Source organism: Miscanthus floridulus, chromosome 3 (genome assembly GCF_019320115.1).
Source record: "Miscanthus floridulus cultivar M001 chromosome 3, ASM1932011v1, whole genome shotgun sequence".
NCBI lineage: Eukaryota > Viridiplantae > Streptophyta > Magnoliopsida > Poales > Poaceae > Miscanthus > Miscanthus floridulus.
Window position 1 is genome coordinate 117,323,403 of NC_089582.1, and position 14,555 is coordinate 117,337,957.

General features: G+C 48.9%; 1 protein-coding gene across 1 annotated transcript; it reads left to right on the top strand.

Moving 5' to 3' along the window:
* Window positions 1-2,082: 2,082 nt before the first annotated feature.
* LOC136546631 (3-ketoacyl-CoA synthase 4-like) lies at window positions 2,083-3,833 on the top strand. Its single transcript, XM_066538595.1, has one exon. It carries the CDS (start codon window positions 2,241-2,243, stop codon window positions 3,699-3,701), a length of 1,461 nt encoding a protein of 486 aa, XP_066394692.1. The 5' UTR covers window positions 2,083-2,240; the 3' UTR covers window positions 3,702-3,833.
* Window positions 3,834-14,555: the final 10,722 nt, after the last annotated feature.

The window sequence follows — 14,555 nt, forward strand, 5'->3', positions numbered from 1 at the left end:
AGGCCTTTGGTGGGGGATCGCCCGAGGTCAGCGGTGAGGGGGCCTCGGGCGAGTCAGAGAATCGGCCGAGGCCAGCGGTGTTTAGCTGGTTTCGACTTTTACGAAGTCTAAGTAGTCGTTTTTTGGTTCTTGCTTAGGGTACCCCTTCTCACGGTATCCGACACTAGCTATAACAAGCTTTTTAGTGTAGCTAGAATTGAGAGCTTGCTTTGTGGATTAAGTTCATCTAGTGGAGCTCTTTAGTGTAGCAATTGTGAGAGCTCTTAGTGAGTAGTGACCTAGTAAATTGTGTGCCTAGTGATCATAACAACTAGAATTGTTGGATAGGTGGCTTGCAACCCTTGTAGAGCTAGAGCAAGTTTGCATTTCGCTATTTGTTATACTAATCAAATAGCTCTAATCGGTTTGTAGATTTTTAAATAGGCTATTCACCCCCCCCCCTCTAGCCATATTAGGACCTTTCACATACCATGTCTGGCCTCAACCTGATTCAGTAAGCAAATAAAGCACGGCTGCATTTAGGTACATGCCTCCAGGTGCTCAGGACAACATCATCGACCGTATAATAAAAAATCCAGAAACAAACCATATGAACAGCAAGAAACGCATCAGGTATGCAGAGCTCATCAAGGAACAAGCAAATCATAGTAGCAAGCAAGAAAGACTGTAAAAACAACCATCACTGAACTATGATAGTAAACCCTAATCCATCGAGAAACACTAAGTAGTACTCAAATCAGATGAACCAATAATGAACATCAACTAGGATATGAAACCCTAACATCATCGCTGTGAAGGAGGGAGGATTAGGGGTTGATTTCACCTCAGGGTCGGCGTCGGCGCAAAGGAGCGGCGCAGCGCCGGAAGAAGAGCTTCACCACCACCACACCCACAGAAGAAGAGGAAAGAAGACGGCCGCCTCCACGGAGTCCCCGCGGTCGACGGAGCGGCGCCGCGTCGTAGCAGATCCAAGGCGGAGGAACGGAGACGAAGCACACCGGGGAAGGCCGCCGCCGCGACGCACACCAGCTCACACTCACGTGGCTAGAGGAAGGCGAAGAGCATAGAGAGGAAGGAAGGAGAAGCAGCAGCAAGCGACGCTTATAAAGACGGAGGATTTCACCGGTGGGGAGAGCACGCGCGGACCATTCCCTCTTCCCGCGCTAGCCAGCCGCCACCGCCGAAATCACCCCAAATCGCCCGCCCTCGCACTGCTCGCAGCCGCGCCAGGGGGAAACAAACCATCCCCGGAGCCAGGCGGAGGGGGGTGTTTTGCACCCCGGAGGCCGGGCTGCTGAGCGGGCCAAGGCTCCTAAACACGCGGGAGTTGCAGCCCACCAGCGCAGCCGGGCTCTTGGGCCACGCTCCCAAACGTGCCCTTGATGTCTGCTTCGACCGTCCTGATCTGCTCCTGCGGTGCCGCGGTGGCAAGCGGCTGGCTACTGCTTCCTTGCTTGCCGGCGGTGGCCATTATGGACGGATTATTGAATGGATTATCAGTTGCAAGAAAGGATGTGATCGACGATGGGATGCTATCTTGCATGGCAGGTGATCATTGAAGATTAATGGAGCAGGCTAGCTACTGCGTACTAGTTTGATGGCCAATTGGCCATCCCCCTCGACCCGTAGTAATTTCTGTAACTGCAACCGTGCAGGCTACAAATGCCATCGCTGCTAGAAAATGAGCAAGCAAAGAATTGATGCGGCTGCAGGACGGGTACAGCATACCCGGTTCGCTCACTTCTGCACAGGAGCAGAGAAACGTGAGAGCCGTGTACGATGAGCCTGCACCTTTCCCTGCCGTTTAGCCATGTCGCCGGTCTGGCAGCTGAACGTCGTCTCAGGGCTCAGGCTGCCCGCTCTGTATCGGACTATCGGTCGATTGATCGATCGCCCAGTGCCCAGAACCAGAAGGTGGCCAAGCTTTTAACTCTTTCACCAACCAATCGCCAATGCTTCTCATTACTCAAAGTCCTAGCAAGTACGTGCAGCGTTACTGCGTAGTTCGAGTAGGACTCGCGTGCACCTATGTCACTGTCAGTGTCGATCGTCGTGTTAGGATGCGTCCTACCAGCCGGCGGCCGGCGGCAATGCTGACCGCGCAGGGCGATCGTCTTCTATTTCCCCCGGGCATCCTCCTAAACCCCCTATAAACCACACTGCCCTCTCGTCGGCGCCACACCCACACTGGCTACCGGAGAAGTCGCTAGCAAGGAGACTAAAGAGAGACCCGGGTGAGCATGGACGTGGAGCACAAGGATCACCTCCTCGCCGCGGCGCGCCGCGTCCTTGGCGTCGCGGTGCTCCTCCTCTGCCTCCTCGCCGAGCTTCTCGTCTTCGCGTTCAGGCGCCACGCGGCGCTGCACCTCGTCCCGGCCAGCGCGATGCTGCTGCTGTGGCGCTTCAACAGGCGCGCCGCGGCGGCGGCGGCGGACGTTGGCCTCGTCGACTTCTCGTGCCTGAGGCCGCCCCGGCGGTTGCGGATCCCGATCCCGGGGCTTCTCGAGCACCTCCGCCTCATCGGCTGCTTCGACGACGGCAGCGTGGAGTTCATGTCCCGGGTCATCGAGGAGTGCGGGATGGGCGATGAGACCTACTTCCCGCCGTCGCTGCACTACATCCCGCCGTCGGCGACGCACGCCGACGCCGTGGCCGAGGCGCGCGGCATGTACCTCCCCACGCTCGACGCGCTCTTCGCCAGGACGGGCGTGCCGCCGTCCGCCGTGGGCGCGCTCGTCGTCAACTGCAGCGGCTTCTGCCCGGCCCCGTCGCTCGCGGCCCTGATCGCGGGGCACTACCGCATGCGCGCCGACGTCAGGACGTTCAACCTCTCCGGCATGGGTTGCGCAGCGGGCGTCGTCGGCGTGGACGTCGCGCGGGGCGTGCTGAGCGCGCACGCCGCCGTCAGGTACGCCCTGGTCGTCAGCGCAGAGATCGTCACGGTCGGGTGGTACAGCGGCAGGGACCGCTGCAAGCTCCTCCTCAACTGCTTCTTCCGCACCGGGTGCGCCGCCGCGCTGCTGACGAGCACCTCCGCCATCTCGGTGCCGCCCAATTGCAAGTACCGTCTCGTCACGCTGGCGCGCACGAACCGGACGGCCGACGACCGCAGCTACGCGTCCGCGGTGCGGGAGGAGGACGGCGAGGGCATCACGGGGTTCTCCATCGGCCGCGGGCTCGGCGGCGTGGCGCGCGACCTCCTGCGCGCCCACCTCCTCGCGCTCGGCCCCGCCATCCTCCCGTGGCAGGAAAAGCTGCGGTACGCGGCGGCGCTGCTGCTGTTCCGACGTGGGCAGAGGAAGTTCAAGAAGCTCCAGGACGACGGCAACGGGAACACCGACGGCCCGAAACCGAACTTTCTAACCGCGGCGAGCCACTTCTGCCTGCCATCGTCGGGGAAGCCGATGATCCGGAGGCTGGCGGAGGGGCTCGGGCTTGGTGAGCGGGAGGCGGAGGCGGCCCTGATGACGTTCCACCGGTTCGGCAACCAGTCGGCAGCGTCGCTGTGGTACCAGCTCGCGTACCACGAGGCGACGGGGCGGGTCCGGCGCGGCGATCGGGTGTGGCAGCTCGGCATGGGGAGCGGGCCGAAGGCCAACAGCGTGGTGTGGGAGCGCATCAGCGGAGACCCAGAGCCCGCGGCCACGGACAATGGCCCCTGGGGCGACTGCATGGACCGCTTCCCCGTCGGAGAATCCTAGCAGCGTTGCCCATTTGCCAGTGTTCAGCCTTCAGAATTGTCTAAAATTCACGGATATTTGCGGCCGCGTGAGATTGACATTTATGTCATAACATAAGCTACTCCATTTTAACATCTGCACCTGAGTATGAGTATAGATGTTGCTTTAGTGCATCGATTTAATCCTTTTCACTGATAGGCGTTGATGATAATGATCGACAGTAAAGGAAAAATGATGAAACAATTCCTTGTGTGTCATTCAAAAAGACGGTCGGCATTGAAAAGTTCATTATAACTCCTATTAAAAAACACAGTCGATATTGAAAAGTTCAGGTTCATAAATCCAGGGTCCCTCGGGAATCGGCTTCTGCGCCAAGGCTCGGCCCAAGAGTCTAAAAACAAAAAGGCAAAGGAGCGGTCCCGCAACCGACCGGAAGGCCAGGCCCAAGAAGAACAACGCCCTCTCGTCAGCTACTTCGGCCCACCTGTCCGACCGGAGCACTGAATTCGGGCTCCAGCCGTCTCTGGACGGCCTCTCCGATCGGAAGGCCTGCCCCGAGCCCTACTTCCGACTCCGACCCCGCGTCCCTCTGATCGGGGCTCGTAGGAACCCTGCTCACCGCTCTTCTCCGACTGGAGCCATCTGACCGCGGACGCCCGCTCGGTAGGAACTAGAAGACGTGCGGAGAAACACAAGGCAAGGCTCACAAGTCAAAACCACTGTATCAGGGACCATACCCTGCACGGAACAGTACTCTGCAGCCACCTGACATAAACAGTATTGTAGGCGCCGACATCTCCCTCTACAGTATTGTAGGGGCCGCTAAAACTCCCATACGGTAAGACCCCCCACGTGTCTCTGGACATCGATATCGGTATGGGCACCAGGATTTACCGTACCGGGTGAACATAGCGCGACTCCTCATATGCCTCTAGGCATCAAACAGTATTTGCAGGTACCGACGTCCACCATCCCTGAAAAAGGCAGCGCGACCTCCCGTGTGCATCTGACATTCTACAGCAACAGCAACAGTGTTGTAGGCGCCTACCACTATCGTGTACCCACCGGTGTGGGCAACAAGGCTCGGTAGGCGTGGACAACAAGGCTCGGCAGCATACGTACCCTCACCCTCTCACTTGTAAAGCCATCCCCTTCATCTATAAAAGGGGTGCGCTTCCTCCAACAAAGAAGACCGAATGATCCAAGCTTAGTTCCTTTAGATTCATTAGTCCAATAGCTCACAACCAAAGAACCGCCAGGTTTAGACCTCAAGCACACGTTTGAACACTTAGCTCATAGCGGAGTCCCCGTCGCTCTCGGCCCTTTCGACCGGAGCCAACCGGGCCTCTTGTACACCCCATCTTTCTCCTTCTCGTTTGTAACCCCACAGCAAACTTCGAGCACCTAGGCTCGGGAATAAAAGTCACCGACCGACCCCCACTGGACATAGGGCACGTAGTCCGAACTAGTATAAATCTTGTGTCATTGAGTGCTAGGCCACCTCCGATCACGATATACAGCAAAACTACAAATATTTACTAGTTGGTCACTTTCTGTATCGACAGTTAACTGTCGGTACAAAAGGTGACCAACTAGTGAATATTTTTACTACTCGTTTACTTTCAGTTTTTCTAGTTTACTTTGTACTACTCGTTACGAGGATGAATGTATGGAATCATCCCTTCTAAAAAACGATATTTTTTACATTGATCTGAACCTGATCTCCGGCACGTTTTGGTTGAAGGTAACTGAAAGTAAGGACTGGAAGTTTAGAGTTAGGAGTTCAGAAATCTTGTGTTTGTTTAGTGGGAGCGAGCGTTTTGGTTGGAAGGGGAATATGAGTTTGGAGAGGGAACTTCTAGTAATCAATTCCCTAGGGGATGGTTAATAGGTGGGGACATCATTTTTAATGAAAGATGAGTGCATCATCACCATTCATCATGACCATGACTTGTTATATAATTTCGTACTAAAACCCACTTACCAAGGGATATGAATCCTCTCTTTAACTTCTCTTCTTGTTTCCCTCCACAAATCAAACAAGGAATTAGAACTAAAAGTCAAATCCCCACCTTAATTTTCTCTATCAACTCTCACCGCTAATTCTCATACTGCTTCCCATGCAGTTGCCACAAAACACCATAAGTTCTCGATTGCACGTGAAGGTCCCTTTAGATAGGCTAGATATTGGCCATACCCAATCCTAGACTACCAATATATTATAGACTCGTGGATTTTGCAGAATCTTTAACTGGATGGACACTGATTTACACGTTCGGCTTTATACATCACTGCATTGTGCTATTTTATTATACTTTAGATTACAATAAAATTTGTTATATTTCTTCATAACTTGTAATCCTACGACCTACGGTACTGTCTTAGAAGTATGTTCCGCTGAATTTTCCCTGCCTTGATGTCTAGGCATTGTACCCGGTAGTAGCAAAACTTTTCGAATCCAAGGAAAAGATGCTGAACATAATTTTTAATTTTGATTTTCATATAATCTCGAAGATTCAAGTCCTCGTCCATTTGGGGAAGGGGGTTAGAACATCTCCAGTGGTTCCCCAATAGGACCCCCAATCCCATAAAACTGTCGTACTGGGGAGATAAGTTAAATTTTCTGCTGGTCCCTTTTTTTATGGCCACAAAAAAACACCTCATTTCCCCTCAAATAGAGGGCGAGTTGCATCTCCCCAAAATAGTGGGGCCCACCTAACTGTCATCTCCTACCCATGGAAGACACCCCGACCAACAGAGCCCCCACGGCACGGCGGCGGCGGGGGTCGTGGATGGACGCGGCGGCAGTCTGGAGGAGGTGACGCACTGGGCCCACACGACACCTCCATCTCCATCTCCGTCCGCCATGGCTATGGCTGGAGCTGGGCACGGCGCTGGCCGGCGCGGGGATGGGGCGACGCTAGCCAGGGGTGGGTCTGGGTGCGCAGCAGTGGACATGGCGGCGGTCGGGGCCAGGGCCAGGTCGCGCGGCAGTGGGCGCGGCCGAAGGGGCCGGCACGAGTCATGACCATGGTCGGCAGTCTCCGCCAGCTCCGACAGAGAGGCCGAGGAGCTCCATGCTTGGCTTCAGTGCCACAACCAGGAGTGGAGAGGGCGCCATGGCTAGGACCGAGATTTGGTTCAGCGAGACAGGGAAGAAGACACCGTGTGGGAGATAGAAGTAAAGGAAAAAATAAAAAATACTTTCTGACAAGTGGGTTCCATTATTGGCGGAGATTATTGGTTTTCTGTTGTAACATCTCTCCCAATAAATTTAGAAAGTGATATTGGATGGTAGCATACCGATCAGAAACAGAGTAATAGACATGGACGAATGATCTGCAGAACGGCTGAAGGCATTTATTTCTGCATTTAGTTCGCTTCAAGTCAGGCCAAACGGTGAATATGGCCAATGAATGAAAATCAAATAAGTCTGGTGCTTGCGCACTGCTTCTCTACTTTGGACTTGCCGATTCTGATGGAACCAATCCTCCGTGGAACTTCAGAAAAAGCCTGATGGAACCAATCGCTGATTCTGGACTTCCTCATGGATTAACAACGCTTTGGCAAAAACAATCGCTCCTAGCTTCTTTTAGAAGACGTGCAGGAAGAAGATTTCAATGCAAAAGGCTCTAGAAAATAACAGGTGGATTGACCACATATATCCTCCGAATTCACAGTTAGAGGTCTCTGAGTTTGTCGACCACTGGGAAGCCATCAAGGATATGCAGTTGATCAACAATGTGGAAGACGAGATAAGACGGCGTTGGACAGAAAGTGGAGAGTACACAACAAAAAGCGCTTATGAAATTCAGTTCCAGGGGACCTTTTCCAAACTCAGAATTATGCCAATTTGGAAGACGGAACCGAGATGCAGACTCTTCGCATGGACACTAATGCACAAAAAAATTCTGACCACAGACAACTTGATGAAGCGATGATAGACGGATGACCCCATATGTAAACTCTGTGCAAATGATCAAGAGACACCAACACACTTGTGAAAAGATTGCCCTTTCACTAACCAAGTGTGGGAGTTGATCAAGACATGGTTCGGTGTCACACCCCCAACTAGGGCTTAGATGGGACAGCCACCGCACGGTTATAAAAGATAATTTATAACCCTGCAAGGCGTATAATAAACATAAACGACGAGTGGATCAAAAACCATTCTTGTTTATTTATCCATATTTCTAGTACAATTTAAATGATTAAAAGTAACAAGTATTCCACTACTGCTAAAACTATATCTAGTCGTTGCCCTTCCCGCCTAGCTTAGTCCACAGTCATAAGTTGCAAAAACATAGTTACAAGCAAGAGTGAGTACGATAAATCATACTCAGCAAACAGATACATGGTATTAATAAAATCAATAGTTTAAACTAGTGCCACACATGACCGCAAGCTTCCTAACACAGGAGTCACAGGGGTAAAATTTCACGCTTTTATACACTATAGAGGGGTACACATACATCGATGACCTCTACCAGAACACCATGAGTACATGCATGTTCTAGAAGAGCAGAGCTCTTTGGCCCTCTAGGAATCGTATCTCTTGACTTACCAGTGCATGGTCGCTCCTACGGATTCATCACCAAGTACCCTGTTCGGAGCAAGAGCCATCCCTATTGAAGAACTCAGACAGTCCCATTCCTGCACCATGACCGGTACAATACGATTGCCGTTGCAACACCAGCTTTATAAAAAGAAATTTCAGCAGCATAATGGCATAAAATTGAAGTGCATGGAAACTTTGAGCATCACAACGGCATAAACGAACATAAGATCACGAAATATAAATGGCACGTGGCACGCGTAAAGTAAAATAAACAGAAAATAAATAGAATAGAATGTAAAGACAGTGCCACAACGGAAATATAAAACTCACGCGAAATGTAGAACACCACCACAACTGTAACGATAAAACGCACACGAAAAGTAAATAACTTTAAAAGTAAAAGCTAGCGGAGTGTTAGTATGTTAGTTGCCTTGTTGGTCAGTGCAGAAAAATAGATACAGTAGAGATTAATAACACGTAGGCTGCTTGCCTTATCACAACACCGATATATAAAATAATCTTTTACTGCTCTCTAGCGGTATTTCGGCAGCACCTTTGCTGCCAGACAAAATTAGCAGCATGAGCCACTGGTATAGCAACACCAGCTACTGCTACTACCTCCTGTTAACTACTTTAACCGGCTATCTCTACAGCACTTCTTTTCTACAGAAGAAGTGGCTCCATCATCCGCTCGAGCCGGTGATCTCAGCTGGTAGCCACTGCGTTCTGAGGCTGCTGGTGTGCTGAGAATCGCAGGACACCTCGCTATTTATAGTGGCAGGGAGCCATATAGCTGGCCATTTGGCCCGGACACTATGGGCCAGCCCAAGTATAGCACTAAGTAGCACGGCCCAGGAACGGCCCGGCCCAACGGCCTTCGTGCCGGTGCCTGGCACGGCCCGGTCTTAGTGCTGTGTCTGGGCCACCATTCTGGCCTGTAGTGCCGGCACGGGCATGGCACGCTATATGGGCCGGTCCGGCAGCAGTATGGCCTGACACCATTGGATCTCCGGCCTCGCTCTCATTGGACCGTTGGATCCGGCCATTGGAATAGGGGGTATAAAACCCGCCCCGGCCGGCCGGCAGCATCTCGCTCCGTCGCCCAAATTCATTTGCTCTCAGCTCTCCCCCGTAGCGTCGTCTCGCCCGCTCCTCTCTCGCCTCGCTCACCTCTCTCAGGGAGTCAGCGTCGCCGCGTCGGCGACTCGCTCTGCTCTCTCGCCTCCGACTTCTTCTCGCTCTCCGGTGGCCTCTGGAGCCACCGCTGGCCGGCACTGGTACAATCCTTAACCCTAACCCACACTCAATCCCTAACCCTAACCCTTGATCTCGCTTCGTCCTCACCGGATCCATCGTCGACCTCGTCGGATCCGTCGGTTTCCTCACCGGATCCGTCGGTTTCCTCATGCGGACCCGTTGTGTACTTCGCCAGATCCATGCCTCGTCGACCTCGCCGGTTCCGTCCCTTGTCGTCGACCTCGCCGGATCCGTGCCTCGTCGACCTCGCCGGTGACTCTGTTACTCTGGCTTTGAAGGTAAGTCGCCGTCGACCTAACCCTTGCTCAATCCCTAACCCTAACCCTCGATCTCTACTAACCCTTGCTCTATTTTGTCTGAAGCCATTGAGGGACCGGGGCGGCGACGAGTGGCGATGGCTGGATCCGACGACGAGACGGTTGAGGTCGGTTCCAACCAAGAGAGACGGTTGTGCGGGTTGGCCAGAGATGATGATGAGGACGACGTACGCGAGGATGCCGTGGAGCTATTCGGTCGTAACGTTCAAGCTCCCATCATTCTCGAGCCCTGCGATGATCAAGCAGTGGACGAGGAAGAGAATAACAACAAGCGGTCACGTCCCTCTACCTCGGCAGTGTGGCTTGATTTCAAGAAACTCTTCAAAATAGAGAATGGTAAGAAGGTCATGTATGGAGCTAAGTGCATCCATTGCTCTAAGGAATACTCTGGGCACTCTAGTGGTGGCACTGGTCACCTCACCCGGCATAGGGATAAATGCCCTAGGAGACATGAAAAAACTTGCATGTCTCAGTCACAGATCTCTTTTAATCCTGATGGTAGTATGCGCAATTGGGAGTACTGTCCTAGTGTTGCTCGTACTCAACTGGTTCGATTGCTTGCTAGGCTTGATGTTCCTATCTCTTTGAAAGAATCATATGCATTTGAAGAAACATTAGAACTGCTCATAATCCTAAATTTGTTTCAGTCTCTAGGCAAACTACCACTAGAGACATGCTTAAATACTTCACTAATTAGAAGGCTAAGCTTGTTGAGACTGTTAGTTCTGCTAGTGTTAACCTCTGATATTTGGTCTAGTAATGCCAAAGAGAACTACCTTAGTGTTGTTGCTCACTGCATAAACTCTGATTGGCAACTAGAGAAGAGAGTGCTTGGTCTTAGGCTTATTGATTGTTCCCACAATGGATAAAACATTGTTGATCTTATGTGTATTTATGCTTGCTGATTATGGTTTGACTAGAAAAGTATTTGATGTTACTTTAGACAATGCATCATCTAATGTATCAGCCATGCAAAAATTTAGACATGTTCTTTCTAAATATCTTGGTATTGAAGTTGTGGATAATGCATCATCTAATGACAGTGATGATTTAGACAATGCAGTTAATTGTAGTGCATGTCACATTATCAATCTGATTGTTAAGGAGGCCCTAACTGCTCTTAAGCCTTTGATTGAAAATTTTAGAATTGCAATATCTTTCTTAAACTCATCTAACCAGAGAATTACAGCATATAAAAGTTATTGCATTGCCACCTGTGTTAGGCCTAGAAAGTTTTAACTAGACATGAAAGTTAGGTGAAATTCTACATACTTAATGCTTAAGCATTTGTTTCCACATAAGGTCTCATTCACTACTTTCATCCATGCTCAATATTCTAGGGCTGAAGGTGGTCAGTTACTTTTAACTGATGACCATTAGGCTATGGCAAAAAAATGCTTAAATTTCTTGAACTGTTTTATGATGCTACAGTTGTATTGTCTGGTGTGTACTATCCTATATCTCCACTTATGATTTATTATCTTGTTAAGATTGCTATGCACCTAAAGAATTATGCTAATGATACTCACATCAGACCTGTGGGTTCAACCTATGATAGACAAATATAATAAATACTGGAGGGACATAGCTTTGTTTTATTCTTTTGCATTCATTATGGACTCCAGAGCTAAAATGAAAGGTTTCAAGAGAGTGCTTAGGAGGTTGTGTACCCTTACTAGTACATATTATAGTGCTTATCAGGTTGACACTAGAGCTCGACTTACTGATGTCTACAATAAGTATGAGAAAAAATATAGAGGCGTTAGGTTGAGGAGGATTGCCCCTCCTAACCTATCTGGTAAAAAAGGTCTGCTTAGGATAAAATTTATGATGATGATAGTGATGTTGGTGGTGCTGGTGGTATGTATACTGTATCTGCTACTTTAATCATGGCTAGAGATAGATCTGCAACTGACCTGCCACAGGCTGCAAGTTCTTTAGGTTCTAATGTTTCTGAACTTGTTTCTTACTTGGACTGTGACACTGTGAACCATTCAGATGATGATTTTAACATTTTGGACTAGTGGCATCAGCACAAACTCACATGTCCAGTGCTATCAATCATGGCTAAAGATATTTTAATTGTTCCTGTTTCAACCATATATTCAGAATCCACTTTTAGTATGACTGGTAGGATCATCGAGGAGCGACGGAGGAAGCTAAAGCCTGAAATGGTGGAGATGCTGACCTGCATCAAAGATTGGAAGGCTGCTGAAGCTCGGCTGCAACACATGGTGGAGGACAAGGAGCTTGAAGAAGTATTTGAAGAACTTTATCTAGATTAGTAATCATTTATGTAATAGGACTGTAATATTATGGACTATGAACTGGACTTTGATGAACTTTATAATTGGAGCTGAGCTGTACTCTTTTTTCTATCTAGGGTTTGTTATAAGGGTGAGTTTTACCTAGATAGATTTTTAATGAGGCTGCCATTGCACTAAAGCTCTCAATAAAATATTATTTTGTTATCTCTACCTGTGTTTAAGACTTTGAGTTATTTTGTTATCTCAATTCAATGAATATATCTAAGTGGCTTGTCATTTTTATTTTTTAAAGTATGCTTGTGATTCTAAGTTGAATAAAGGGTTAGGCACATGTAGTGTCCGGACCGACACGGGCAATGTAAAGTCGCCGTGCCATGTGACATGGCACAGAACGTCTAAGGGCCGTTAGTATCGTGCCTATACCAGCACTTAGACATGACCACACTACACGACATGGCAAGGCTAACCTATCACCCACGTAGTGCCGTGCCTCGTCGTGCATGTGCCCGTATCCGTGCCCGTGTCATGCCGCCCCGTTTGGCCACCTAGAGAGCCGGTTTACGCACAGCTGAAAGGGGATAAGAACGGCCGGTTAAATATTCTAACAGATCCATCCACGAATGGGAAGAGAACACGTACACGATGACCTCCTATTGCCGGGACAATGAAACCGGTCTCATCGGTAGCTTCTGTGGACGTGATATTTTAAGGCGGCAGTAGGCTCCGGTGATCTTACCTCCTTCGCCTAGCTTCTATTCACCCTAAATATATTTTATTTGGGTTATTTCTAACGCAACAGCTCCCAGCTACTCCCTCGTCAATATGCTGATACAATATTTAATCAATGGGCCTCTATGACAGCTGGGCCCAATAACTAGTTTTTTTTTTTTGCGCCTGCCCAATAACTAGTTTATTAGCCAATCGTCCATGCTATACGAAGATGCATGCTCACACGTACATGCATATACTTATACGACGTGCTTAAGCTACCAGGCATGCATGGTCTTAGTGCACGTACACACAAACAAATTAAAATACGTGTACTATGAGCTATAAAATATTCGGTAATATTTCACTAGGTATATTCATGACATAGAAAGTTAAACTTAGGTTATACATTTTCTTTATTTTTTTCCTTTTATGAGAAAGCTCATATATTATATACTAGTTTAGTACATTAACTATGATTTATTTAGTTAACCCCATCACTTAGTAGCACGGCAAATAGCCCTTAAAACATGGGGTATTACATTCGGTTTAACTGACCTCAGCTCCATAAACACAACTGGGTCGCTTCATAATTACTGGCGAAGATGTAGGAGAAAAGTTGACAAAAATCAAAGATGACGCTTTGACAGGATCATAATCTATTTTTGGTGGAACATCTGGAAAGAGAGGAATAGGCGAACTTTCCAACAAAAAATTTCGAGCCCAAGACAAGTCGCAAGTTTGTGCAAAGATGATATAAGTCAGTTTTCTTTAGCGACGGCTCCAATTCATAATACGACAAACTAGCAGTAGACCTCTGTTAGTTTGGGTTTCTTCTCCAGTTGGGTCAGGGTTCTTGTTTTCGGCGTGTTTCCTAGTCTCAGTCTTTTTACCTATTTCTTGCGAGCAGTTGTTTTTTCTACTGTTTGCTACTGGGTGTAATTAGGGAGTTATAATTGCTCTTTTTCTTTTTATATCGTCTAATAAAACCCGTGGCAAAGCTTTTGTCGTCCTTTCGCAGGAAAAAAATCGCCACTGGACTGTGGACTGTAGGCGGCGCAACCCAGCAGTAGATGTCCAAGCGCTTCCGGGAGAAGAGCACAGCCGGAGTGATTTGTGATTTCTCAACAAAAAAAAAAGCCGGAGTGATTTTTTTTTTGTTTTTTTACCTCGTCACGCACAAGTTAAATTTGAATTCAAACTTTATGTGCGGACAAAGGGCATCAGCACCCATTCTGAACCGATCCATTGAATTTCGGTGAGTTGTGGCCTGTAACCAAAGCGAGGAACTGGATTTGCTCAACTGATTGTTCGTATGATATGATGGGGCCCTCTATCGTGATTTAGTGTTGTGGTGTAGTGTTAAAGATGCGTGAATCCGTTTACATAAAAACTCCATGATACGTTAACTAATTTCCTCCTTCCTTATACAGCTATTGCTATGGCGAGTGGCGACCGGTGAGAGAGAGCAACTCATGATCCTGCATGTTTCCATGCATGAACCCCGTCAAAGCATCTAGATTTCAGTTTGCTGGGATATAGGGCCACGAAAAGATCAGATGCAGTCACTATGACTCGGTAAATCAGGGATGCATACCCTTTTCTAAAAAAGAATCAGGGATGCATACACAAAAGCAGCTACAAATTTGACTCATGGTCCGTTAAGATGGATAAGGTTCGCTTTTTATCTCTTTGATTAGCCTATATATATATATTACTACTATACTGTCAGCTAAAGATACACGTTACAGGCCAAGATGAATCTCAA

Excerpts from the sequence above, each read along its gene's own strand:
- LOC136546631 (XM_066538595.1), top strand. The coding sequence starts at position 2,241 with ATGGACGTGGAGCACAAGGATCACCTCCTCGCCGCGGCGCGCCGCGTC.